Source organism: Notamacropus eugenii, chromosome 5 (assembly GCF_028372415.1).
Source record: "Notamacropus eugenii isolate mMacEug1 chromosome 5, mMacEug1.pri_v2, whole genome shotgun sequence".
Taxonomy (NCBI): Eukaryota; Metazoa; Chordata; class Mammalia; order Diprotodontia; family Macropodidae; genus Notamacropus; species Notamacropus eugenii.
In genome coordinates this window covers 132,922,181-132,947,021 of record NC_092876.1, presented here as the reverse complement: position 1 = coordinate 132,947,021, position 24,841 = coordinate 132,922,181, and the positions used below count along the sequence as shown (strand labels likewise).

General features: G+C 45.2%; 1 protein-coding gene across 1 annotated transcript in view; it reads right to left on the bottom strand.

Annotated features, from left to right (window-relative positions):
• Nucleotides 1–425: 425 nt before the first annotated feature.
• The window catches only part of FCHSD2 (FCH and double SH3 domains 2), a 346,602-nt gene continuing 322,186 nt past the window's right edge, over nucleotides 426–24,841 (bottom strand). Inside the window, exons 14-20 of the mRNA XM_072610940.1 lie at nucleotides 19,344–19,478; nucleotides 13,395–13,478; nucleotides 13,091–13,268; nucleotides 11,447–11,667; nucleotides 6,151–6,280; nucleotides 5,962–6,044; nucleotides 426–2,512 (exon numbers count right to left, since the gene is read on the bottom strand). Of these exons, the coding sequence (XP_072467041.1) occupies nucleotides 2,429–2,512; nucleotides 5,962–6,044; nucleotides 6,151–6,280; nucleotides 11,447–11,667; nucleotides 13,091–13,268; nucleotides 13,395–13,478; nucleotides 19,344–19,478 (915 nt within the window). The 3' untranslated portion in view covers nucleotides 426–2,428. The remainder of the gene's footprint in view (nucleotides 2,513–5,961; nucleotides 6,045–6,150; nucleotides 6,281–11,446; nucleotides 11,668–13,090; nucleotides 13,269–13,394; nucleotides 13,479–19,343; nucleotides 19,479–24,841) is intronic.

The following is a 24,841-nucleotide window of genomic DNA, read 5'->3' as shown; positions in this document are numbered from 1 at the left end:
TTGGTATACGTTTGCTCTTTTGACTCCTTTGCAATGGGCCCCAATCATCTAGGTTGCTCCCCTAAGGGAGATTCTAGGACTGGGATGGGAGACGCTGCTTCCAATGTCTTTTCCTGACAGGCTGGAATCCTAAGAAGAGTCTGCAGAGTAGAGCTTGCATAAGGAGATGTAATTTGGACGTTGGAGGCTGGAAGAGACCACCAAAGCTTGCCTAGGGTCGCTGTCCTTCCTCCACAGTACCTGGCATAGTTAGAGATGTGTTCACTGCCTTAATTCTTCGAAGTTAGAACTAATTTTGAGGACGTGTGTGAGAAGATGGGAGCTGGGAGAGGCAGTGTTGGCTTATCACAGCTGCTGACTATTATAGAGGAGCTAGAGATGCAATCAATGGGATTGTTTTTGCCAAAACTAAGAAACTCAAAGCCTTAATTCCACTTTTTTTTATTATTCAACATTTTATACATAATAAATACAAACTTTTTACAGCCAGTACAGAGGAAGTCCTTGTACAGGTGTTCTCAGTGTACTGACACTGTACACTGGAGTACATGGATTACGTGCCCTGTACGAACAAGTCATAGTTAAAAAGGAGGCATCTTTACAACTTTTTGTTTTAAATAAAATTAGCAGCTCTTACAGAAAATATTTAAAATATAACTAAAGAGATTTCCAATAACACTCTCAATTTGGAGAACCTTGATTTGCGGGCACAGACAGACAGACTGGCTGGAGGAAGAGGAGAACAGCAGAGTGATACTTACTTGACTTCGGCATTGTGATGCTTTTAACATTTCTGCAAACTTTTAAATCTTAAAAAACACTTTTTTTTAAACTTAAGAATAAGTTTGATAAACACATAAAAAGACCTCAAACAGATCAACAGGTTAAGAGGCGCGAAAGAACAAAAAAATACAGAACAGATTCATCCACAGTCCTTGTTGCTGATGAAATGGAGCAATCCAGGGCAGGTTTCCTTGGACAAGGCAGGATTTCGGATGAGAAGGGGCCTGGGAAGCGCTCTCTGCTTCAGGGATCATTTTCTGAGGTCAGACTCTCTGAAGTACTGTGTGCAAAGTTCAGATAATGTCATCTAAATGTATATTGATTTCTTTAAGAATAAAACAGTAAAAGCAAAGCAATCTCCCCAAACAGCCCTTTTAAGCTAAGTCATTAATTCTCTACCTTCTGGTTTAGGTGGAAAAACTTCCTACCCAATCGTGCAGACAAAAATAGTTTTCCTTAAATACCTGGGAGCTGCTTCTCCCCAGGACCTTGGGATCTCATCAGTACTGCTGGTGAAGCCACAGTTTCTCCCTGTAACAGGGGGCTGGGTGGGATTCTTCACTGCATCATTGGTGTGGATTTGTGCCAAGCCCTGAAATGAGGCCAAGGAGCAACCTCTCCTTTCTCACCTCGGGCCTCAAGGCCCTGGCAAAACTTCTGGACACGGATGAGACCTGAGGAGACAGACAGCTCACGCTGCTGCCTCAAGGCCATGGTGGGGCTGATTTCCCTGGACTCGCTGCTGTGAACCAGGTGCTGGGCTTCCCTCAGCTAAGCTGATGAGCCAACTAGAAAATAACACTTAGTCCCCTGAACTTTGACCTCTCCCAGGTTACCCAATGACAAGGCTGACTTGCGACTGGGATTCAGCTACTGGGAGGTCCATAGTGATAGTGAGTGGATGCTCCAATACACGAGGCAAATACTCAATAGGGGGAGGTCAGCCAGTCAGGGCTTTCCTGTGGAGGCAAGGCCTCTCTCTTTGATGCAAGGGACTGCTCTGAAATGTCCTGCCCCCTTCCCCAGATAGGGGGGTGGGGTGGGAGGACAGGCTGTGACTACTAGACAAGGAGCAGGCAGAGGAACACCAAGGCACTGAGGCCTTTTGGAGCTGGAAGCATGACCCATCCCTGTGAAGGTGGCAGGGACTGTAATGAGAAGCCGGCCCTCCCACCCCAGCCCTGTGCTTCTGCTCCTCTTCTGAGGCTGGAGAACCTGATTCATCTTCACCATTCATCACATGGCTGATGGTGCTCGGGGGGCTGGGCAAGTCTGTAACATTCCTATGGCCACAGTAATATACTGTACTAACACATGTGACAGGAAGGGGCTGGGATCAGGCCACGCAAGGGGCCAAGAGCTTGCCCCAAGTTGCAGGTGTGCCTGCCTGGCCAGGGCCATATGCCACTCTGGGCTTGTGCTCTGGAAGGAGAGATGACTCTCAGAAAACAACAAGCAAAGGCACAGAATCTTCACGACTGAGGGGAGGAAAAGGGCAGGATTCCGCTGCACAGAACGTCCTCCCCGTTTCTGCTTCTTAATAGAGTCCTCTTCATGCAAAGGTGCCTTAAAAAAATGAGCCTGGCCAAACTGGACTTGGTGGGCCGCCATGGTGGGGCTGGTGCACTCTGTGAGAGTCCTGGCATCACACGAGTGTGATCTCCACGTCCTCCATCTTTTCTGTGGGCCGGCGGTGGCTCTGAGTGGGAGGTGGGGGAGCAGCCCGTACCTAGGGGAGAGAACACAGAGCTCCAGGGTCATGCTGGTCTACGTTCTAAGTCTCTGAACACAGTAACGCTTGATGCTCAAAAGGGAATAAGGGAGACTGCTTGTTTAAATGCTGCTTTGAACATGGGCTTACATTCACTCAGTCATTCTTTACTTACACACACTCAGCCCTGGGGATGACATTGAGGCAGCAGGGTGTGATGCAAACAGTGAGTTTCTAGAGGTCACAGGATCCTAGTTCTAGAGTGGAAAGAGCCCTTGGAGACTATGGAGCCCAAACCTCACATTTCACAGATGAGGAAACTAAGGTCCAGGCAGGAAGTGTCACATGGGATCAAATGAAGGTCCTCAGAACTTCCTTCTTCCTACCGTGTTCTGTGACAATTTACTGCCTGCAGGGTGCTGGGTAGTTGCTGAACCTGTCTAGGCCTCAGTTTCCTTTCCCAAGCCGGTGACAAGCAGGCCCTTCATGGAGCCCCAGAAGGCATGAATTTTACATGCTGAGACAGAGGCAGTGCGATGTGATGTAGATGCTAATGAGAAATGTGGGTCTCAATCCTGCCGCTGACTCATCTCCATGTCTTTGAGTCTTCACTTCCTCCTCTGTAAAATGGGTATATTAATACTTTTATTCAAGGTCTTTCTGAAGAACTTTGGAACTGATTGTGACACATGGGAGACACTGGCACAGGATGGCCCAAGCATGGTATTCCTGCATTAAAGAAGGTACTTGTGCTCATATGAGCAAAGCAGAACTGCAGGAGCTTAAAAGAATCTGATCTGTGGTAGAACATTCCAAGCTCACACTGGTCTGATCTGCCACAGTCAGACACACTCGAAGGACAATGGTCAGCCATATTGATATCTCTGGTACCTCATAGGGGTGTTGTGAGGATCAGATGAGATAAAAGTGCTCTATAAATTTTGACCTCTGTTACTCTTGCTAAGAAATCATGGGAAGTTACGGATGATGGCGCTCAGGTTTGGAACACACTCTTCATGACAATTCTGTGAGACAGAGGTAGAACCAATGCTGTTATTGGCATTTTACAGAAGGGCATGGTGACTCAGAGGATGTGAGAGCTGTATTTAGAGATCAATCATCCATAGCCCTCCTCCTGCTCAGTCTCCCCTACAATAACACATATGTTGAAGATAAAGAAACTGAGGGCCAGAATATAATTAAAGACAGTACTATGAGAAAAGGAGGAAAGGGGAGAAGGGGGCTAGATTGTGGAGGGCCTCAAACAGTAGGCTTTGGAATCTGGCTTTTCTCCTGTGGACTGTGAAAGTGGGGAGCCACAGCAGGTTTTTACTTTGTGGGATGGAACACAGCTGGGATACGGGAATGTGACTCTGGCCCCAGAGAGACATGGGGAGAGACTGGAAGCAATTTCAAGGCATTACAAGGAAAGGGTTGCTAAGGCTTGTGAACCGACCATATAAAGGAGAGGATGGTGTCAAAGGTGACTGGGAAACCAATGTAGTCACAATTACAAGAGAAGCAGGTAAATGGGGAAAAAATCTTTGCAGTAAGTTTCTCTGATAAAGGTCTCATTTCTAAGCTACATGGGAAACTGACTCAAATTTGTAAGAATAAAAGCCATTCCCCCAAATGATAAAAAATTAAGTGATAAATATAGGCAGTTTTCAGAGGGTTTCAGAGGGTTACCAATATGATAAATTGCTTTGAATCACCAACAATTAGAGAAATGCAAATTAAAACAGCTCCGAGGTACCACCTCACACCTATCAGATTGGCTAAAATGGCAGAAAAAGAAAAATGACAAATGCAGTGGGATTATGGGAAAATGGGTACATTAAGGGACTAGTGATGGAACTATGCACTAATTTAACCATTCTAAAAAAACAACAATTTGCAACTATACACAAAAAGCAATTAAACTGTACACACCCTTTGGCCCAGCAACACCACCAAAAAGGAAAGAGAAAAAGGACCTATATTCGAAAATATCTGCAGCTGCTCTTTTCATAGTGGCAAAGAACCAGAAACTGAGAGCATGCCCATCAGCTGGGGAATGGTTGGACAAGTCGGTACAGGAATGTGATGGAATACTATTGTGTTATAAGATGCATGATGAGGGGGATAGTTTCAGAAGCAGCTGGGAAGCCTTGAATGTACTGATGCAAAGTGAAGCGAGCAGAACCAGGAGAGCAACGTACACAGTAACAACAAGACTGTGAAGAAGAGCACCTTTCAGAGATGCAGGAACTCTAATCAATGTGATGAATGACTCTGATGCCAGAGGACTCATGATGGACACTGCCAACCACCTGCAGGCTCATGGGCTCACAGAGGAGTTATTTTTTTGGACATGGACAATGCAGAATTTGTTGTGCTTGGCTACACATATTTGTAATGGGTTTTGTTTTTCTTGAATTCTCAACTGGGGATGGGAGGGACAGAATTTGAATTTGAAAATAAAACTGAATTTAAAAAATCAACATTAAAAAAAATTAAAAAAGCTATGACTGGGAAAATAATCATACTGATGACAGACATGGGGATGCCATAAGTAGCCACTGTTTTTGAGGAGCCGTCAGATATGATGACAATAAAGTGCCAGTCAGATACCCAGGTCCTGATGTGGACATGTCCTACTGCCTTCCAACTTTGACTCACAGACATGCGTCTAGGGCTTGACTTATATGTAGATTTGAGGTCCTGGGGAGAAGTGGAAGTTGTGGCAAATGGAATAATAAGATTGTTAAGCAAAATGGTGAGATGAGCAAAGGGGCAGGGAACTGAGTGTGGCCTCTACTGAAGGAGAGAGAAAGAGATGGGAAGACCATAAAGGAGTGTGACTGTGCAGAGGATCCAGACGCTGAATTTGAACTGCATTCTCTTTGACTCCAAGTCCCAGGCCTTTCTACCATATCTCATGGCCTTGGGTGAGGTTGACCTTAGACTTTTAGCAAAGTGTTTCTTCCTCTGGAAGGAAACCTCTTCCTTGGGGACAAAGCCGCCAGCTCTGCCTCTACAGAACCAAAACATTCTACTCAGAAAGACTTTGGGAGGCACAAGTTAATGTTATGTCCATTTTATAGGTAAGAAACATGACCCCTAGAGGACTCAGAAGAAAGAGTACTGGACTGAGAGCCAAAGACAATGCTTGAGTATGTGGCCTTGGACAAACTATTCTCCCTCTCTAGACTTCAGTTTCCCTATCTGTGAAAGGAAGGGGTAAGACTAGATACACTGTCTGAAGTTCCTTTCATCTTTAATGCCTCAGATCCTACTTAGCTGATGTTAGAACTAGGATTATGCTCATTTTACAGCTGAGGAAACTGAGGCTCAAGCAGGCACAGTGTCATGTTGTGTCATGTAACACAGTTACAGATTCTAGAATCAGACCTTGAGCCTAGGGCTAACACTTTCTAACCTGAAAGAACCAAGCACCCCCACAACCCCTGGGCCCAGATACTTACAGGTCGAAGTTTGCCATAGGAGGTCTCCAGTGTGTGTCTTGGGGGTTGAGAGAACCCAGGAGAATCAGAGCCAAAGCTGTTTTCTGTGGGAGAGAATCAGAGTCATGGGTGTGGAATCCCAGGTGGGGTAACAGGTACAGACGGGTAAGAGAAGGAGCAGAGGAAAGTGTCCTCTGCCATGAGCCTCACCATTCATGGATGGAGACCTGGGGAAGTACCTCGAGTTCCTCTTGTCGGGGCTGGGGGAAGGGCTGCTGGGCGGCTGGTCATATAGCGGCAGTGGAGGCAGAGAATTGTGCGGCTTGGGGGAGGGAGAGATCTGGGAAGAAAGTGAGGAGTGGTTAAAAGGTCTGTGATAATGGAGAGGAAGGCACACACTCTAATACATCTTCTATAGAGTGAGGCACTGGCCAGTGAAGTGAAGTTGGAAGGCCTGGGTTCAAACCTCAACTTGCTACTTCTACCTGTCAACAGGCAATCATGTCACAAGACCTATGTGAAAACCAGGTTTATTACAAGGGAAATGAACATGCATATGGAACCCAAAGAGTTCACTATCCATACAGAAGTTTGCATATTTACATATTGTACTGTATTGCAGTGCCAACAAAAGGAGGAGAAAACAGGGAGGGATACGGCATAGGGGGGGAAAGGTGAGGAGCAAAGGCAATGGCAAAGGTCAACTTCTCTTCCCTAGGGAACCGCTATACTGCAAAGACAGGAGGGCCCCAGTCGCACAAGCATTTTTCCCAGCCTTGTACAGACAGCCTGGTGCCTGATATGCCTCTCAAACACACACAGGGAGACCAGATTGGGGTACAACAAATTATGTCAGCTGGGACACATGAGGGGCCTCCTTATGCTCTGGGTCCAGTGCTTTTGGAAAATATAGCAGCACAAAAAGACAAGTTCGGGGACCCCTTAACACAGCTTGTATGATACTGGTCAAGTCACTTTCCTTCTCTGAGATTCTGGTTCTTCAACTGTAAACTGAGGATATTCAATTAGATAATGTTTAAAAAGCTCTTTCCAACTTTAAATCAACTTAATTTGATACAACAAACTTTTTTTTTTGACTGAACCTATGATTTCATTGATATAGGGAACTCCCAGTGGGGAAATTCCTTGTACCAACCAAATTACATCAGACTGTGCTATGCAATTTACAGTCTTAGAGAGTTGCCTGCAGCCCTGAGGTCAGGTGACTTGCCCAGGGTCACTCAACCAGCAAGTCAGAGGGCTTGAAACAAGGTCTTCTTGGCTTTGACTGCCCCGTATGGTTGAATGACTGTGCCAAGAACTGGAGATATACAGAGATGAGAAGGAAATGGCCCATGCCCTCAAGAAATTTAACTACATGGCACCTTATACTCATCTGGGAAAGAGTTTCCTATCAGATTCCCCTGGTTAGGGGCAGATGGGAGTCATAGGAAGGCTGAATCTGGGTGGCCAAGGGACTGCGATCCTTTCCCTCGGCTGGTCATTTTTGCAGCCCTCTGATTCCAACTCATGGTCAGTAACTCAGCAGTGCAGTGGAGCAGGAGCACTGCTGGGTGTCTGAATATGGGCCCTGACACTGACTACTGGGAACCTGGGACAAGTCACTTCCCTCTCCTGGGCATAGTTTTCTCCTCTGAAGAAGGAGGACAATGACACCTGTCCTTCTTACCTTGGAGGGCATCGTCATCAAAGTGTCATACACAAAGTGCTCCGGCCACCTGGCAGCTCGGCCACTTGGTGAAAGCTGCTGAGAGCCAGGTGCCTGGGCATATGAGATACAACCACCAGCTGGCAGATGAAGTTTTTAAAAGCCTTCTAATGAGCTGAGTAATGACAGTCTGAATGGAATAAACATATGCACGAACACTTTGTAAACCCCCAAATACTGCGTGGTAACAGGGTCCAAAACAATAATCATGGAAATGATGACAACGGTGATAAAACTGGTGGCCCAGATTCACAGAGCAGCTTGTGGTCACACACATGGAGTCCCAGGCACTTCTGCTCATGGTGTCATCATCACAAAGGTAGTAAGAGAGACTGAGGATGAGAACTGGGAACCCCATTCAGCAGAGGGAAAGACGGAGATGCCCACAGGTCAAGAGCCTTGTCCAGTATCACTGAGCCCCTTGAGGGTGCAGCTAGGACTCCAACTCAGGTCTCTGGACTCCAAGGCCAGTAGTTTCTCTGACATCCTGCTGTCTTTGTTTTTTATACAAACTCAAGTTGATGTACAGAATGGAAAAATCCATTAGCAACTTGAATATTTCCATTTATTCACAGAACAGATTATTCTCACTGTTCATTTAATTAGCCTCAGGAATAATAAGTGCTCACATTTTTACTGCATTTTATGGTTTCTAAAGTACCTTCTCCTCACAACAACCCTGTAAGGAGGCCAAAATTGTTATTACCATTTCATAGATGAGAAAACAACAATCCTGGGAGGGACAAGGGGTGTGGGGGCAACTTGCATCCTGGGAGGGGACAACATTCACATCAATGAGATCACAGATCTGGTGGAAAACTTAGAGATAAGGAAACACAGGAAACAAAGGCAAGGGGACTTGCCTACAGTTCCATGGTGAGTATGAGAGCCAGCATTTAAACCCTGGCTCTTGTCTGGCAGTCCAGTGCTCTTTCTATTACATGTTGCACATGCAGGACATGGGGAGGGATATCTGGCTACCTAGATTCCCCAGAGATGACACACGCAGCCAACATCTCCTGTACATCTCCTTTGTGACCAGTGGTACCTACTGCAGACAGTGAGAGCTCATGGCCGCAAGGAGCGTAACTCGGGCTACGGAGCTAAGCAGTGCTGGTGGGAGCACTCACCTGCTGGCTGGGGCTCATTAGCACCACGCTTGAGGCTACTCTGCGGTAAATATATAGCTCCACATGCATGTGCTGCAATGTATTTTCTTGTTCAGAAGACTAACTGTACAAGAGACCTTGATCCTGGGGAGCTGGGGAGGTACAGAAAAGGGAATTCTGGAAAAGGGAATGCCAGAGTCTTCTTCAACTCATTCCCAACAAGGGTTCTGTACATGACACACCTGACAAGCAATGCTCCAACCTTTGCTTGAAGTGAGTCATTCCAAACAGGGATAGTGCCAATTATCAGGAAGCTTCTCTTGATGTACCTCCCTTCCCTCCTGCCTCTGGCTCTGTCCCAGCCCACTCTGGACTCTATGGATCTGTGCACATGTTCTATCTCTTCCTATTAGACTATAAATTCCAAGAAGGCAGGGAGTAATGCAGGACTTCTAACCCAAGGGAAACACTGCAGGTTTTTTGGGAAAGTGACACACAATACAGACAGGCCACAGGATTCAGAGCCAGAAGGGAACTATGAGATCACTTAATGTCATCCAATGTGGCATTTATAGATGAGATTTCCACAGCCTCTCATGCTCTACTTGTGGATAGGCTGGAAAGTGTAGACAGAACTGTCAGGTAGGAGCAGAACTGGGTGATGAGGGAGGAGGCCTAAAGGATATTCATGATGGGAGGTGGGCAATAAGCATTAAGTTCTCTAAGGGGGTGCCCAAGGGATCTGTGCTTGTGTACTGTTCGACACTTTCATCAGTGACTTGGAAGGACGGACAATGAACACACTGGATGATTAGATCTCAACAGGCTACAGCAATGGAACAAATCAATTAAGAGAATAGATACTAGGGAGGGACGGCAAGTCCTGGGCATCAGATGGGGCAACAGTTCATCCTAAAGAGATAAGAGAGAAAGTGTCCAGAAAGAGCATTCATTACACTCAGTTCTAGAGAGAATCCAGAGGGGATGGTGAATAGGACGGCGCAGGGGGAAGCACTGAATGTGACAGCTATCTGTAAGGATCTCAGGGCATGGGACCTGCTCTGCCCAGAGGGTCCAATTAGGAGTAATGGGGAGATGTTGAAGAGAGGAAGATTTCAGTTGGATGTTAAGAAAAACTTCCCTATAATTAGAACTATACAAAAAAGTGGAGTCTAAGTGTGGAGGCTGGCCTAAGGAGCCAGAGGCTTATCCAGAGACTAGGAGTTTTCAGGCACAGGCTGGAGGACCACTTATAACATCTGGATAGTAGTAGGCTGGACTAGAACAGAGGCATCAATTCAAGGGAATCAGATTAAAATATAACAAAGTAAATTAAAAAACTGTCCAACACAGACAATGTTAATTTGTGGTTTTCCAAGTCAGCATATGGCCTGCAGGGATCCTTTTTTATTTGGGCTGGCCATCCCTAAACTAGATGGCCCCTCAGAGTCTCCCTGGAGGCTGAGGCCCAAGGATGCTGAGAACAGCTGCTAGAACTGGGACTGGGGCCAGATCCTCTCATTTGAAACCCATCGCTCTTTTCCCTTGGCCACTACTTGAAGTCAGTCAAAGTCTGGAGACTCAAATTCGTCACTATGCCCTTCCTGCTTTATCCCATAATTAACTGCAGAAAGATGACAGCACATTTCTTGTTCACTGAACCCCTCCTAGGGGCAGCTCACATATCTGGCCAGGGGCAGACACTGAGGTAGAGAGAGTTGACACACAAAGATGAGATAGCTATGTCCACATCTTGCCAGGGTCATCAAGGGTTTCCAGCATCTTTACTTTGTCTGGGGCTTGGACGTCACTGAGGCTGAGGTGGGTGAAATCTTTCCTCAGAAGTCTGCCCTGATGGGGCCTGTAGGGGTGAGGCATGGATTGCTCTAAGAGAGTACTAGAGAACAGAAAGTTAATGTGGGTATTCCACAGATGCTTCAGGAACATTTCTGTTGTGGGCTTCTTAGGGGCAGAGTTTGCATTGTCTTTATCCCCAGCACATGGCTCAACATTCATTAAGCTCTTCCTACCTGCCAGGCCCTGGGCTAAGAGCGGGGGACACAAAAGGAGGCAGAAGACAGTTTCTGTCCTCAAAGAGATTACAGTCTTATGGGAGAGACAACATGCAAACACACATATACAAAGCAAGCTGTATACAGGATAAACAGGAAATGAGGAAAAGAAGAAAAACACTGAAAATAAGAGGGGTTAGGGAAAGCTTCCAACAAAAGAAGGGGATTTAATTGGGACTTAAAGGAAGCCAGGGAGATCAGGAGGTGGAGTGCAGGAGGGAGAGTGTTTCAGGCATGGGGGACAGTCAGAAAGACTGCTTATAGCTGAGGTGTTTAATAAATGCTTCAGTTAGATTGAACTGAATAATTTTTCAATGAGCAACAGTAAGAATCAGATAAAGTAATATCTCAGATTGTCCATGTATCTTTGTTTTAAAATAGGTGCTTGATCTATATAATGAGAAGGGCATTAGACTAAATCAAAAAACTTGGGTTCAAGTCCTAGTGCAGGACTTTCTACGCTGTGAGACCTTTAACAAGTCATGGTGAAATGGTCTGAATAATCTTGAGGATCTTCTCAACGTGAAGATCTCACTGGCACAATGAGTATGAAACTGCTTGGAGCCATTGCTGATAAGCTTCTCCCCCCTCCTCACCTGAATCTCTCTCACCCACTGAGTATCACCATTTTCTGCGGCTGAAAGTTCTTCCACTAGCACCGATGGGAAAACACCAATGCGTCCATTGAATTCCCCTTCCCAGAAACCATCATCATCTTGGTTCTCCTTATTCAGGATGCGGATGACTGCTCCCTCAGGAAAGGACAGTTCATCATCTGTCTGGCCTTCATAGTCATAAAGTGCTTTAACAAAACAGACTGTGGGGCAAAAGATAGAAAACAGTGGCTGAGGCCATTTCTGGCTGAGCTACTGGGCCCTCCCTTCACATGTGCCTACAGGACCACTGGGCATTCACTGACTTAGCTGCTACTGGAGGACAGAAGACGTATTTGGACTCACCCAAACAGCTCAGGTCAAGTGTGGCCTAGTGCAAAGAGTCTTCCCTCTGCCCTGGCATGCCCTAACCTTCCCACCTGGAGCAATGTGTTTCTAACTCTGTGATGCACTTATCACGGAATACTACGCATTATATTTGCTTGCATCTGAACCTCAAAACAGACTAAGTTTCAGGAAGGCAGGGAACATGTTTACATGCTACTCTCTACCCCATCCCCAGTGTGCCCACACTGTTCTGCACATAGTAAGTGTATAATAAATAGTTATTAAATATTTAAATGAACAAACCAAACTGATCCTTGTCCTGCCCTCTGTGGCCAGTCAGGCCAAGACCTCCTTTAAATACTTGAAGAAATCAAGCATGCTCCCTCAAAGCCTTCGCTTTTCTAGGCTAAACTAGCCTGTTTCTTTCAACCAGGATATTTAGCAATTCTCACACTAATTTCATCAATGCAGAGCACAGAAACATAAATATCTGCTGACCAAATGACTGATCCTCCCCTCAGATCCTTCCTAACATTTTACCCCCTACTTCTCCTATACAGTAAACACATCCTGAAGCCTAAAGGAAGCCCCTGAGTGATACTGCTGGGCTGATGTCACATTATAATGTCACTAACTCATTTCAGCCAAACACTGTCCTAACCTTCTTGGATAACTGGTCAGTCTTGAGGCATTAACTCCCCAGGCACCAGTCTGCACTATAAGATGATGTCTGATGATGCCACAAGTTTGGATCTACTCCCACCTATAGAGCTATTTTATCTAACGTATGTTTTAGGAATCAATGGATAATGTTATGGAGGGAAAGTTCTTTGAGTGTATCCCCTGATGACCCTTCCTCCCCAGCTTCCTGAGGGAAGCTGTCATGATTTTCTTCTTTGTAACTCCACCATACAGAGCCCTGGATGAGACATATAGTAAACATTCACCGGCTGTCTGCCTTCTACACAGACACTGGACCCTTCCGCATGTGTGTCTCTGCAGGGGTTCCCTTTCCTTTATTTAGATCGTCTTTTGAATGAAGCGCCACCTTAACCACAGAAGAACCTTCTTCATCCTTTGGTCCAGGACTCTCTTTGCCCTCGGGTCTCCTATGGCATGTTGTGTGATATCTAGAAGCCTATAAGGTCCCTGAGGGCAGAGACCATGACTTACCTCAACTCTACATCTCTCCCAACTCCTAGTACTGTGTTCTGCATACTGCAGTTGCTTAGTAAATGTCTGTTATAAATTTCTGCTGCTACTGGCTGAAATGACCTGTCGAATTCTATCAGTTATTACCACTGGAATCTCCATTGAGGCTTCCGGAGACGAGTTCCGCCTCAGTTGAATTGCTTGACGTGTGAGAGCGGCTGTCTAGTGCGGCGAGGGACTGTAGCATGCTCAGGAGGCTGTTGGATGTAGGGAACTGCAGGTACTTCTCAGGCACGTAACCCACCTGGCCAACCTTGTTTCGAGCCTGTGGGAGAGAGAGAGAGACAAGAGGGTGGTGCATTCACAGACATGAAGGCCAGGGGCCTCGTGAGAACCCAAACAAACTCCTCAAAATGCCACGAGAAAGGGTTATATGAGCAAAGGAATCTACCTTTACCCAGTCTTCCATATCTCCATCTTCAATCACTTCTAACACCTCATGCTCCTCAATCGTCAGCTCGTCTGGCTGAGATGCCTGCAATGGAGGATGGTCATGGACAAAATTATAAAGGTTAGATAAAGAGCAGATGTAGGCTGGTCATCAAAAAGAAAAGAAAGCCAGAGAGCAAAATGATTTTGAAAAAGAATTCCAGTACAAGAATTTCAATGCTCTAAGGATTTTATGAGGTGAAACTGTAATGAAAACAAGTGATGGGATGGGCCATTCATGAGGCACGATGGTTTAGAGAACTGGGAGACTGGAGCCTTCTGTCAGAGCTTTGCTCTGGGACTATGAGCAAGTTCCTCAAGGTTTCTGTGTCTCAGTTTCATCTGCACAACAGGGCTGACATTCCTGCCCTCTCCCAGGGAGATTCTGGGATGAATTCATACTTGTAAACAAGATGAAGTGAATGAATGAATGAATGCATGGCTTCTACAAGGACCATGGGAAGGTAACTAAATAAATAACAGCAACATGCCAATGTTGAGCACTAGGGGACTAGGCATGCAGACGTGGAGAGGAATGATGTGCTTGAGTGTGAAGATGGTTCAGACAACGCCTTGATTTGAGGGTCATCAACTGTAGAACGCTGTCCGTGAGACAGGAAAGTTGTGGGCAGGGCTGTGATGCATGGCTAGCCAGGGCTCAGTATTTATGGGCACCCCTTCACCCTGATCACAGGGCTCTGCTGATCAAGCATATGCTTTGTGCACATGACTGACCTCAGAGATCCTGGGATTTACTATCTATTGGGCATCTAATCTATTTCCCTTAGGATCTCATCCTCCGAACTTGGTCATATGTCCACTTACAGGAAAAAAAATAGCATTATGACATGTTTACACAATTGCAGAAACATAAACACATCTTGGTCAGACTTTTAAAAAATCACTTACCTCAAAACACAAGAGGCAAAAACTCCTGAACTCCTGAAGGCTTTCCAAGGAGGGGAATAATTTCTCCCTCATCAATAGCTAAATTCCCTCCTCTCCTTGCTTCTCTGTGGGAACCTCAAGAAGGGGGGAGTCACTGTATCCATGTTCATGGGAGAGTCTGAAGAATCATCTGACCATGACTTGTCTGGTGCATGTTAAACTCAAATCACCTGTCCCTGCCCACAGGTCCAGAGACTGTTAGAGCTGGCAGAAACCTTAGGAGACCCTCCGGCCCAGGCCCACTCCTCTACAGATGCAGAACTTAGGTCTGAGCTCATGCAGACAGTGACCTTGGAGGAGTCAGAATGCCAATGGGGTGATCTCACTTTTTGTCTCATGCTCTTTCCGTTATACCACGCTGCCCATGAGGACACTAATTGTGCTATTTTAATAAGGGAACAACAACAAAAAAAGAAAAGTCTGGTTGGCCTCAAGTATAAGGCTACTCTAGTTCAAAGAACCTATGGGAATCCTTCAATAACACTGAAGATCCCACTGGGGAGCCTTCTTATGCCCAGTGTCAGCTAGAGATGCAGATGTGGCAGGAGCCCTTTACTGTCCCCCCTGTACCCATTCTTCAAAGCCCAGCTCCAATGCCATCTTCTCCAGGAAGCCTGCCTTGATTTCTTCAGTTCGATTTCCCCCTTTTGTCCCTTGGACCACACTTTGCACTTCCCTGATGCACCCATGACAGCAAGTCACATTTTTAAGGTGCTCTAACACCAGAGTACTTTCTTCACAACAACCCCGTGAGGTAGGTAGCTACATATACATGTACATGTACTGTACTTCCTCTAGGAGCAAGCTGAGCTACCTGGGGGCAAGGAACAGGTCTCATTCATCTGTCTCTTTCTCAGCTTTTCTTGAAATGAACTGAATCATGTTCTGGGTTGTCTTGGGGCTGGCTGCCTATGGATACTTAATGGAACAAGCTGCACATAAAGGAGCAGGCTATAACTGCTCAGGTACCACTACCTCTCTCATTAAAGACCTTACAAATGGAGCCACCCTCAGGAAGGAGATCAAAGGCAGCAGATAAGCAACATGTCAGCTGGCTAAGAACAGCGTGTTTGTCAGGAAATTCCATCTGAAGGACACCTAAGGAAGACTTGAAGCACAACTTAAAAGTATTTAGGAAGCGATGACTGGATGAAAACTACTTTTACAAAATAAATTTACTTATAGGCATCTTTAAGGAGAACTACATTGGGCCAGGAGGAGTTGGGGAAAAGGAGACAAAGCAGAAGAAAGGATGAGGGCGTACTTGCATGTGATTCTGGGCAGGACTGAATGTGATATAAATCCCCTGCTAAGATGGATGAAGAGCACATGCCAATCTCCTCCCCGCCCAGGGGTGAAGTAAAGTAGTACCACATATTTGTACTGGGGGATAGCCTGCCATAGTCAACAAGGTATTCAATTTGGAGTCAGGGAACCTGAGTTCAAATCCTGGCTCAGCCACTTACCATCAGTGGTGCCTGAGGAAAGATGCCTCACCTCTGTTGGCCAGGGTTTTTTCACCTCTAGAGTGAGGGGTGGGATTAGACAGTTTCTGAGCTTTCTTCTAGCTCTAAATCTATGATTCCACTATGCACTAACTGCATTCCACAAGGAAGGCAATAAGAGGGGACAAAGTCAGAGCTTTCAAATGGATCCCACCCTAGACTCACAGATAACACAAGACAATAATTTTTAATACTGACCGTTTGAAATCCTCTTCTCCCCTTGAAATCCCTAAGAACTCAGAGGCTGTCTTAAAATTATCAAGACAAACACACATATACCATGCAGTCTTGGAGAAGGAGCAAAGTGTGAAGAACAGCATACGAGAGGATGCAACCCCCATGAGTGGGGGAGCAGTGACATTGAGAACCGAATGTGGCCAGGTCCTTGTTCTGACTCTCTCCTTCCATGTGCCCTTTGAGAACTCACATTCACACTGGTTCCAGTCAGAATCTCGGCAGAGGAAGGGAGAGTGGCTGGAATTCACCAGCTCCCTTGGCTGCTCTGTGGCAGGAGGGAGAACTAGTGCTCGCCGCCTTCTCTAGTGCTCCATGGCAGCTGAGATCTTCTCACAAGCATCTCTGCCAGGCAGATAGGGCAAGTGGTTTTATCCTTCCCTTTGCAGATGCACTGAATTAAAACTCGGGGAAATAAAATGATTTGCTCACAGTCACTTAGCTAGGAAAGGTCAGAGCTGGGATTCAGACTCTAGTCTCCTGACACTGAGAAGCTGCAAAGTGGTCACAGGAGGGTGACCAGGCTGATGAAAGACCCTGACTTGGGGCCTGGGGAGGCCGGAGTCAATGAGCTGGAGAAGTTGAGCCAGAAGTGAACACTCAAGGTAGACAACATGGCTGCTATGAAACAAATGAGGGGCTGGCAGATAGAAGAGGGACTGACATGTTCTGTTTGGCCCAATAAAGTTGCATGAATGAATTTGGGCTTCATGAGGGGAAAGAATTTCAATGACCACTATCCAAAAAGCGACTGTTCTTTGCTATGTCAGTATTTTCCTTGGTTTCTGTTTTTTGGGGGCTGTCCCAGTATGAGTGAGGCAGCTAGATGGTGCAGTAGATAGAGCACCTAGCCAGAAATCAGGAGGCTTGAGTTCAAATCCAACCTTAGCTGCTTATTAGCTGTGTGACCCTGGGCATGCCACTTAACCCTGTTTGCCTCAGGTCCTCATCTGTTAAATGAGATGGAGAAGGAAATGGCCAATCACTCCAGTATCTCTGGCAAAAAACACCCCCTCCAAAAAGAAAAGGGAATCATGAAGAGATGGACATGATTGAAATGACTCGGTGTCAGCATGAGGCAGTGGGTTCTTTCTTGATGGCAGGACATCCACTTGTCAGGTAGGAAGGAGATGGGATTCTTGATGCCAGCTGAGGGCCCTTCTAGCTCTGGGATGCTGTGGTTCAGCCTACATCCAACATTCTCTCTGAGTAGAAAGTATCACTGGAAATACGAGCTTGAGGTTTTCTGTGTAATAGAGTTATCGTTCTTTCCTATCTTGATGACCAGATAAAGGGACGATGGCTGTATTACAATAGTGAAAAGAAAGGTTCTGGAAACAGCTCTGAGACAGTTATATTCTGGATTCGTGTAACACAAAATCACCTTAGGAGACACCTAGAGGTAGCGTGGAGCAGCAGACAGCTGGCCTCACCACTGCACACACTGATTCTGTGAACCCAGGCAGCTTACCTAGCCTCTCAGTTCCCTGGGTATTTCTCTTACAGTATTAGTTGCAGAGCACTTGCTGACCAGCAGTGGTAAAGGGAGTGGTTTCATTAGATGTTCCCTACACCAACAAAATCAGGTCTCATCAAACAAAAGCGAACATGTAGAATCCAAAATGAGGGATCTTGAAAGGCATTATGGTATGATGGATAAAAGAGTGAACTTGGAGTAGGAAAAATCCCAGGTTCAAATTCTGCCTCAGATACTTACTAGTCAAGAGACCCTAGCAAATCTCCTCCTGGAGTCTCATTTGCAAAATGGTGACAATAGCATCTCTCAGGGTTAAAGTGAAGATTAAATGAGCTAAGATACAGAAAATGCTCTGCAAATCTTAAATCCATCTATGAATGTGAGCCCTCTTTTAACTAACAGTGACTCAGGTCTGTCAAGGAGGGAACAGGAGGGCAGAGAGGGAAAAGCTCCAGGAAAGCCAGAGTTCTTGTCCAAGCTCTGCCCTTAACTCACTGCAAGACCTCAAGACAAATTCCTTGCTTTTCTGGGTGTTGGTTTCTCATCTGTAATATGAAGGGGCTAGACTAGATCTCATCCACCCTTCCCTCAGATGCCAAAATAATGTTCTTAAACACCAATCTGATCATGGCCCTGCCCTGTTCTAGCGTGGGTGGGTCTATACTGCCAGGAGGTAAGACACCAACTCCTCAGCAGGCTTACAGTAAAGCCCAGCACTGTCTGGCTCCCACTGACCCTTCCAGATGCTGATATTACTCTCCTTCAGGCATGCCAGATTCCAGTCATGCCATGCTCTTAGCTGTGCCTCCAACTCCACATTACAGTGCTCAGGTCACCAGGAATGTCCAGCATACACTTCCTCTTCCTCCTCCCCTCTGCCTCACAGAATCCCTAGCTAGGGGTCCAGGGTCCTCCCAGAGCCTGCGTCCTTCAGGAAGCCTTCTCTCCTCCCCTTGGTTACTAGTGCTGTCACTCTATTTACTGATCTGTGTATTTGCTGGATTCCCGAAGTGGAAAGTAATCTCCTTGAGGGAAGGGACATTCTTTCTGCCTCAGTATCTAATGAGAATTCCTTGTACATAACAGGTGCTTAAGAAAGGGTTCTACCCCTTTCTGGCCCTAGTTCTGACAATCTACAATCCTTGGTTCTAGGTCCAGCAGACCTCTGTCCTGCTCAAACCAAATGGGATTGAGCAAATAGGTGTGAGTACTACATTTTAGGAAGGACATTGACAAAATGGAGCGAGTTTGGAGAAAAGTGACTGGAATGATGAGGGAACCAGCGACCACACTGCTTGAGAAGCAGCAGAAGGAACCAAGAGAAGGCTCAGGAAGGACATTTTCACTGTCTTCAAAAACACAAATCAGTAGGGGATTAGCCTTCTTTTGCTTGGTCAGAGAGGGCAGACTTTATTTAATGTAAGGGAAAACTTCCTAAATATTAGATCTGTTTATAGTGCGGGTTGGTCATCAGAAGTAAGTTTGCCATCACTGCAGATGTTCCAGGAGAGTGCTGAATATTTATTGGGTTGCCATGGAAGGGATTCTCCAGGAGGGACTGGATTAATACATACCATCGGAGGTTCTGCCAGCTCTGAGATTTGGGGATTCCTGACCCACCACAGACACAGGTGGCTCAGTACTAATCAGGCAGCCGTTGAGTATGTAAGCCCCAAGATGTCACATGGAGATGCAACACTAAGTATCTACTTTTGAACAACCTCACTTATTTGTAAGAAGTACAAACCTTGTATGAATAGACAACTTTGCAGGTCAGTGGATAGTTTCGTAGGGTGCCCGATGGACTGGAACTGCTATCATCAAACACATCCATGTTGTCCTCAAATTCTTCCCCTTCTTCTCTTTCTGCATCCACATTAAGCTAGGGGGAACAACAAGAAAAGAAAAATGCTTGTTTTCCTATTTCACAGAATTGTAAGAAAAAAAAAGGAAAGTTTGGTAATGAGTGAGGAATTCTAAAGTCTCGATTCACTGATCCAGGGGAAGAAAGGGGTGGTGCAGGGTAAACAGTGCAACTCCAGCTTGCTCTTAAAGAGTTAGAGAGTCACTGAACTTTCTCCTAAATACTCAGAGGAAAGTTATTATCCATTCTCAAGGTCTTTGCTGCAGCATCCTTCAGGGCTGCCTAATAAGGGTCTGCATGGCTTCCCTTCCTGCTGTACCACCCTCCTCATCTGAATCTTGATGCAGAGGTCCATGTGGACATGATCACAGCCCAGGAAGGGTCAGGGACCTCGGGGTTTGTTTATTTGGGAGGCAGCAGAGAACCCTGGTGGAGGTAAGGAAGCCCTGGGCTTCTCTGCCTGCTCTGTTACTCATTAGCTCCATGACCCTGGCCAGGTCAATGCATTCCTCTGAGGCTCAGTTTTCTCACCTAAAAAGTGAGGGAAAAATAACACACTGTTTAACCTCATGGAGCTCTGAGAAGTCAAGGAAGAAATGTAAAGATAAATGTACATGTAAACAAATTCTTCTGTAAACCTCAGAATTCTTTTTCACCGTCAGCTCAGAGCACCATAAGACATGCTTCAGGCAGCAAATGGCTAGGGGCTGCCCCTGGGACTCTGAAGGACTCTGCCTCCCATGAGGATCAGGGAGCACCTTCTTTGTCTTTGAGAGTTGTTGAGAGCAAAAAGAGGGTACCTGATCAGGGTCACAAAGCTAGTGTGTACGAGAGATGAGGCTTTGACCCAGCTCTCTACCCTCGCTCTCAAGCCGCCTCCTCCACTAGTAGCATGCTGAGTCTAGAAAGTGACAATCACATGTCTTTTCAGGCTCTACCTTCTTATAAATGGAAAGTTTCTTTTCTGAATAGGGGCTGCAATTCTTTGCTGTGAGGTTTTTTTTTTTTTGAAAGCAACAATTTTATTGGCAACCTCTTGTTCTGCATGATCCCTGCAAAGAAGGCTTATCTACTATTTGAAAGCCATAGTGAATCTCTCATAGCCCCTAAACTATACCTGTCAAATAAAGTCCCAAATTCTCAGCCAAACATTCAAGACCCTGCACAATCTGCTTCCCACTCCTACTTTTCATTTTAATTTCTCATTACTCACAGATTATGATTCAAAAGATATGTTAGAGAGCATTTAATCCAATCTATGCCAGGTAAACAGTCATCTTCTCTAAAGCACTCACAACAAACAATCACCCAGCCTCCAGGGAGACATCTAGGAATGCAGATTTCACTACTCTGGGAATTAGGATAGTTTACTTTTGGACAGGTGTTAACAATGATTTTTCTTATAGTGAGATGAAATTCCCCTCAAGAATTATTTTGGAATTGTGATTTAAAAGACAGTGACTAAAATGCCTATATCCACTGAGTGAGAGATCCCATTACTAGGCATAGGGAAGTAAAAGAAAGGACAGAAGCAGAGACAGGCACACATACTGATTGTAGTACTTCTTGTGGTATCAAAGAACTGGAAACAAAGTAGATGCCCATCAGTTGGGAAATGGCTAAACAAACTGTGGCATATAAATGTATTATAGTGCCAAAAGAAATGATGAATGTGAAGAATTCAGAGTTGCATGTGGAGACTCATGAAATGACACTGAGTGATGAAAGCAGATTTGGAAAATAAGATACATGAGTACAATAATCATCACAAAAAACAATAAAAGCAACACCATATAATGATAATTACTAAGGTTGGTCCTGAAGAAGAGTAAAGAAAATGCCTCTTTCTCCCTTTATTTCATAGGTAGGGGACTATGGGTATGCAACACTATGTATATGGTCAGATGCCATCAATATCAGTTAGACTGATTATTTTATTTTTAAATTTTTATTGTAAGAGAAGATTTACCAGGTAGGGGAAGAGTAAGTAACATATTCAGAAAATAAATTCCCATCACATGCTCCAAAATTTTGCCTAAATGTCTGACTTCCCAATCTCTTGCCCCTTTCTGCTTTCCTGCCTTAGCTGAGGAAGCTCCTGCTTCCTTTGAGGCATACTGCCCTCAGCATAATTTGCTGAAATCCTTCCTGTCCTTCAAGGTCTAGTTCCAATGTCATTTTCTGTAAGAAGCCTTCCGTGAGCCTCTAGCTAGAAGTAATCTTTTCTTCTTGTAACCTTCATATTATGCTGAACTTTTCTTAATTTGCCCATTCCTACATTCGTCATAGTTATTTATGTACATGTTCTATATACTCCACTAGTCTGTGAATTCAAAGAGGGCAAGGAACTGACATCAGCAGTAGTATTAAGTATTTCTAGAATGGCTGTGACAGCCTTGGTTCTGTGATTCTATCCATTTCTTTTCAATGAAGAATTGCACCATTTAACAGAGATGAATAAGGACAGCATGGTGTGGTATATAGCTTTTGAAATCAGAAGACTTGACTCAAGTCTTGTGCCAACTCCTCATTCTGTGCCCCAGTGAGTAAGTCACTCCGAGCCCGACTTGAGCTTCCTCCTTCTGAAGTGGAGATATAATGTGCACATGACCTATCTCACAGGATTATAGTGAGGAAAATATTTTGCAAACCTTAATGTACTAGAGAATTATTGAGGCAACATGGTGACTTGGAGTGAGAGGAACTGGATTTGAGTCTTGGTTTTTCTACTTACAAGCCATGTGCACAAAGGCATTCCTTTGTTGGGGGCTCAGTTTCCCAGACTAGATGGTCTCTGAGGTCCCTCCCACCTTTGACATAACTATTTTCTAAGGAGCCTCATCCAGAGACAGCATTTTGGGATTCTGTAATATGAGTCGTCTTGTGGCTCCAAAGCCACACTGTCACATAGGATTTATATTTCTGTTGGAATCCACCCCTAAAAATTAGTTAAAACTAAATAGCTCTTCTCTGTGTTATTCCACATTCCTTGAATTGCCTAGCACATATTATATATGTGACTGTCAGTGGAGATGACAATGAAGACTCCATCTAGACCTTTTATGAAACCCAGTGAAAGCTGATGTTGGCAGACTGAAAAAAATACTAATTTCCAAAGATATCTGTGGAATTTTCCCTTGCCTACACTACCCTCTGGCCTGGGGCCTCCATTCCACCAGAAAGAACATTTCATTTTGGCAACAACATTTCATTTCTGGTATGAAACATGGCTTGCTTCTTCTCTGGTTGGAGTGAATTTTCTGCTTCTCATAGAAGGGCTCGCTAGGGTGCAGTGGCAGCAGCAGGAGCTCAGGATAGAGTGAGCTGGGCATTACGTGTGAATATGTATGCATGTGCATGCGTTTGAGCTCCCACTCTGGAAAACCCTTCTTTCAATCTGCCAAGGTGCTGCATGCTGGGCTCATCTCTTCCTCTATCTACTCCTCCTCTTTCACTGGAACTTTGCCCAACCTTGCTGCTTTCTACATGTTCATTTCTTGTCCTCTCTCTCTGATCCTGTGAACTAGAACTTTCTCTTCAAGGGCCATGAGACTCTCATCCCTGCTTTCCTGCAAATAAAGTCATGTTTCTTGATAGCTCTTATAACATTATCATGTTCGTTGAGCCCTTGGTGACTAATAACATTATCTTCCTTCTTTACAGAACTTTCCAATTTATAAAATTCCAATTTGTAAAACACCTACTTCACAAAAGCTCTGAGAATAGCTGACACAAGGACATTCTCAACCCTACTGGACAGAGCCCTGCAGGGATGAAGCTAAGATGTGAACTCATTCTGATGATCGACACTTTGCTGCCTCAGTTCCTCAGGATGAAAGTCTCCCATTCACATCGATGACAGCTTCGGGGCACTATTATCACCAATGGGCAGCGAAGTGGGGAAGGGATCTGGGAATCTTCATTCCAAGGGGTGGCGTGGCTCTCTGGCTAAGTTTCTCCTCCACTAGCTCATTTCACAGTTGACTAGAACCAAGCTGCAGTCAGAGGGAACACCAGCCTAGTGTTGCGCCCCCCCCCCCCCCCCCTCAAGTTAATGAATGATAGTGATGATGGGAAAACATCAGGGAGTTGTGAGAATCCAGATGTCTGCCAGCCACACAGCATCTGAAAAGACCTAGAAGTAATTAATTACCCCTGACTAGAGTATGAAAACAAAAGATAATGAGAAGAAAGAGAATAGAGAAGCAGGCAGTGTAGTGTAGTGCAGAGAAAGTTAAGAGTCAGAAGACTGGTGTTCGAATCCTGGCTCCCTTACTTTCTCACAGAAAGAACTTCATTCCTGGTGACTGGATGCCATGGTCATGATTAGCATATTTCTCTGCCCTACAGGGTTTCAAACAGAATCTGTATGACTACTTGTGAAACAAGTTGTGGAAGGGATCCATGCTTCAGACATGAGTTGGAAGTGATGACACTTAAATCTTCCAAATCTAAGATTTTATCTTCCAAAATCCTAACGATCTTCCTTATTAGTTGTATGACCTCAGACAAGTGAGCCTCATACACCTGCAGAATGAGATAAATATGTGTACTATTTCATCAGGGTGACCAGAAGGAAAAAAAAAGCTTACTATAAACCAGGGGTATTGAACTCAAATAGAAATGAATCCTTGCAGGTTGTATATTGACTAAGAAAACCACAAATTAACATTATCTATGTTGTACTGTATTTTTGTTAAACATTTCCCAATTATATTTTCATCTGGTTTAGGTTGCACTAAGGAGTTTTGCTGGCTGTGAGTTTGACACCTCTGCTGTAAACCATAATACATAGGAGAAAGGAGAGGAATGGGAGAGATGTTCTTCCACTATAGTGCTGCTGTTGTTGGAAGGGCTCCACTGGCAGCCCAGGGGCAGTATCTGTCTGGCACCTAGAAAGAGAGGAACGACAGCATAGTCAGAGGAAAAATTCCTTTCCTAAGCCTTTCTAAACTTGGATCCTTCTGGTCTTGCTTGCTGCCCTCAATTATAGTGAACATTTATCAAGCATCTGCTTTTTCCAGGTCCTGTGGCTGGCTCTGGGATGCATGGGTAGATGTGGCACAAACCCTGGTCTCCTTAGAAGAGCTACTGGAAGGGAGGGGAGCTTGGCACAGAAAGCCTGGGTTTAGATCCCAGCTCTGTCCAAAATGCTCGAGTGACTTTGGGGAGAAGACATCCTCTTTCTGGGCCTCAGCTTTCTTACTTATAAGATAAGGGTGGGCCAGATAACCCCTTCCAGCTTTAAATTCTGTGGCTCTACAGCACACATACAAGTAAGTCTGATACAAGATGGAATGTCATAGGAACACAAAACACCATCCAGACACAAGTATGCTAGGAGACTATGAAGCAGGTGGCAGGGCTCAAGGAAGGCTTTG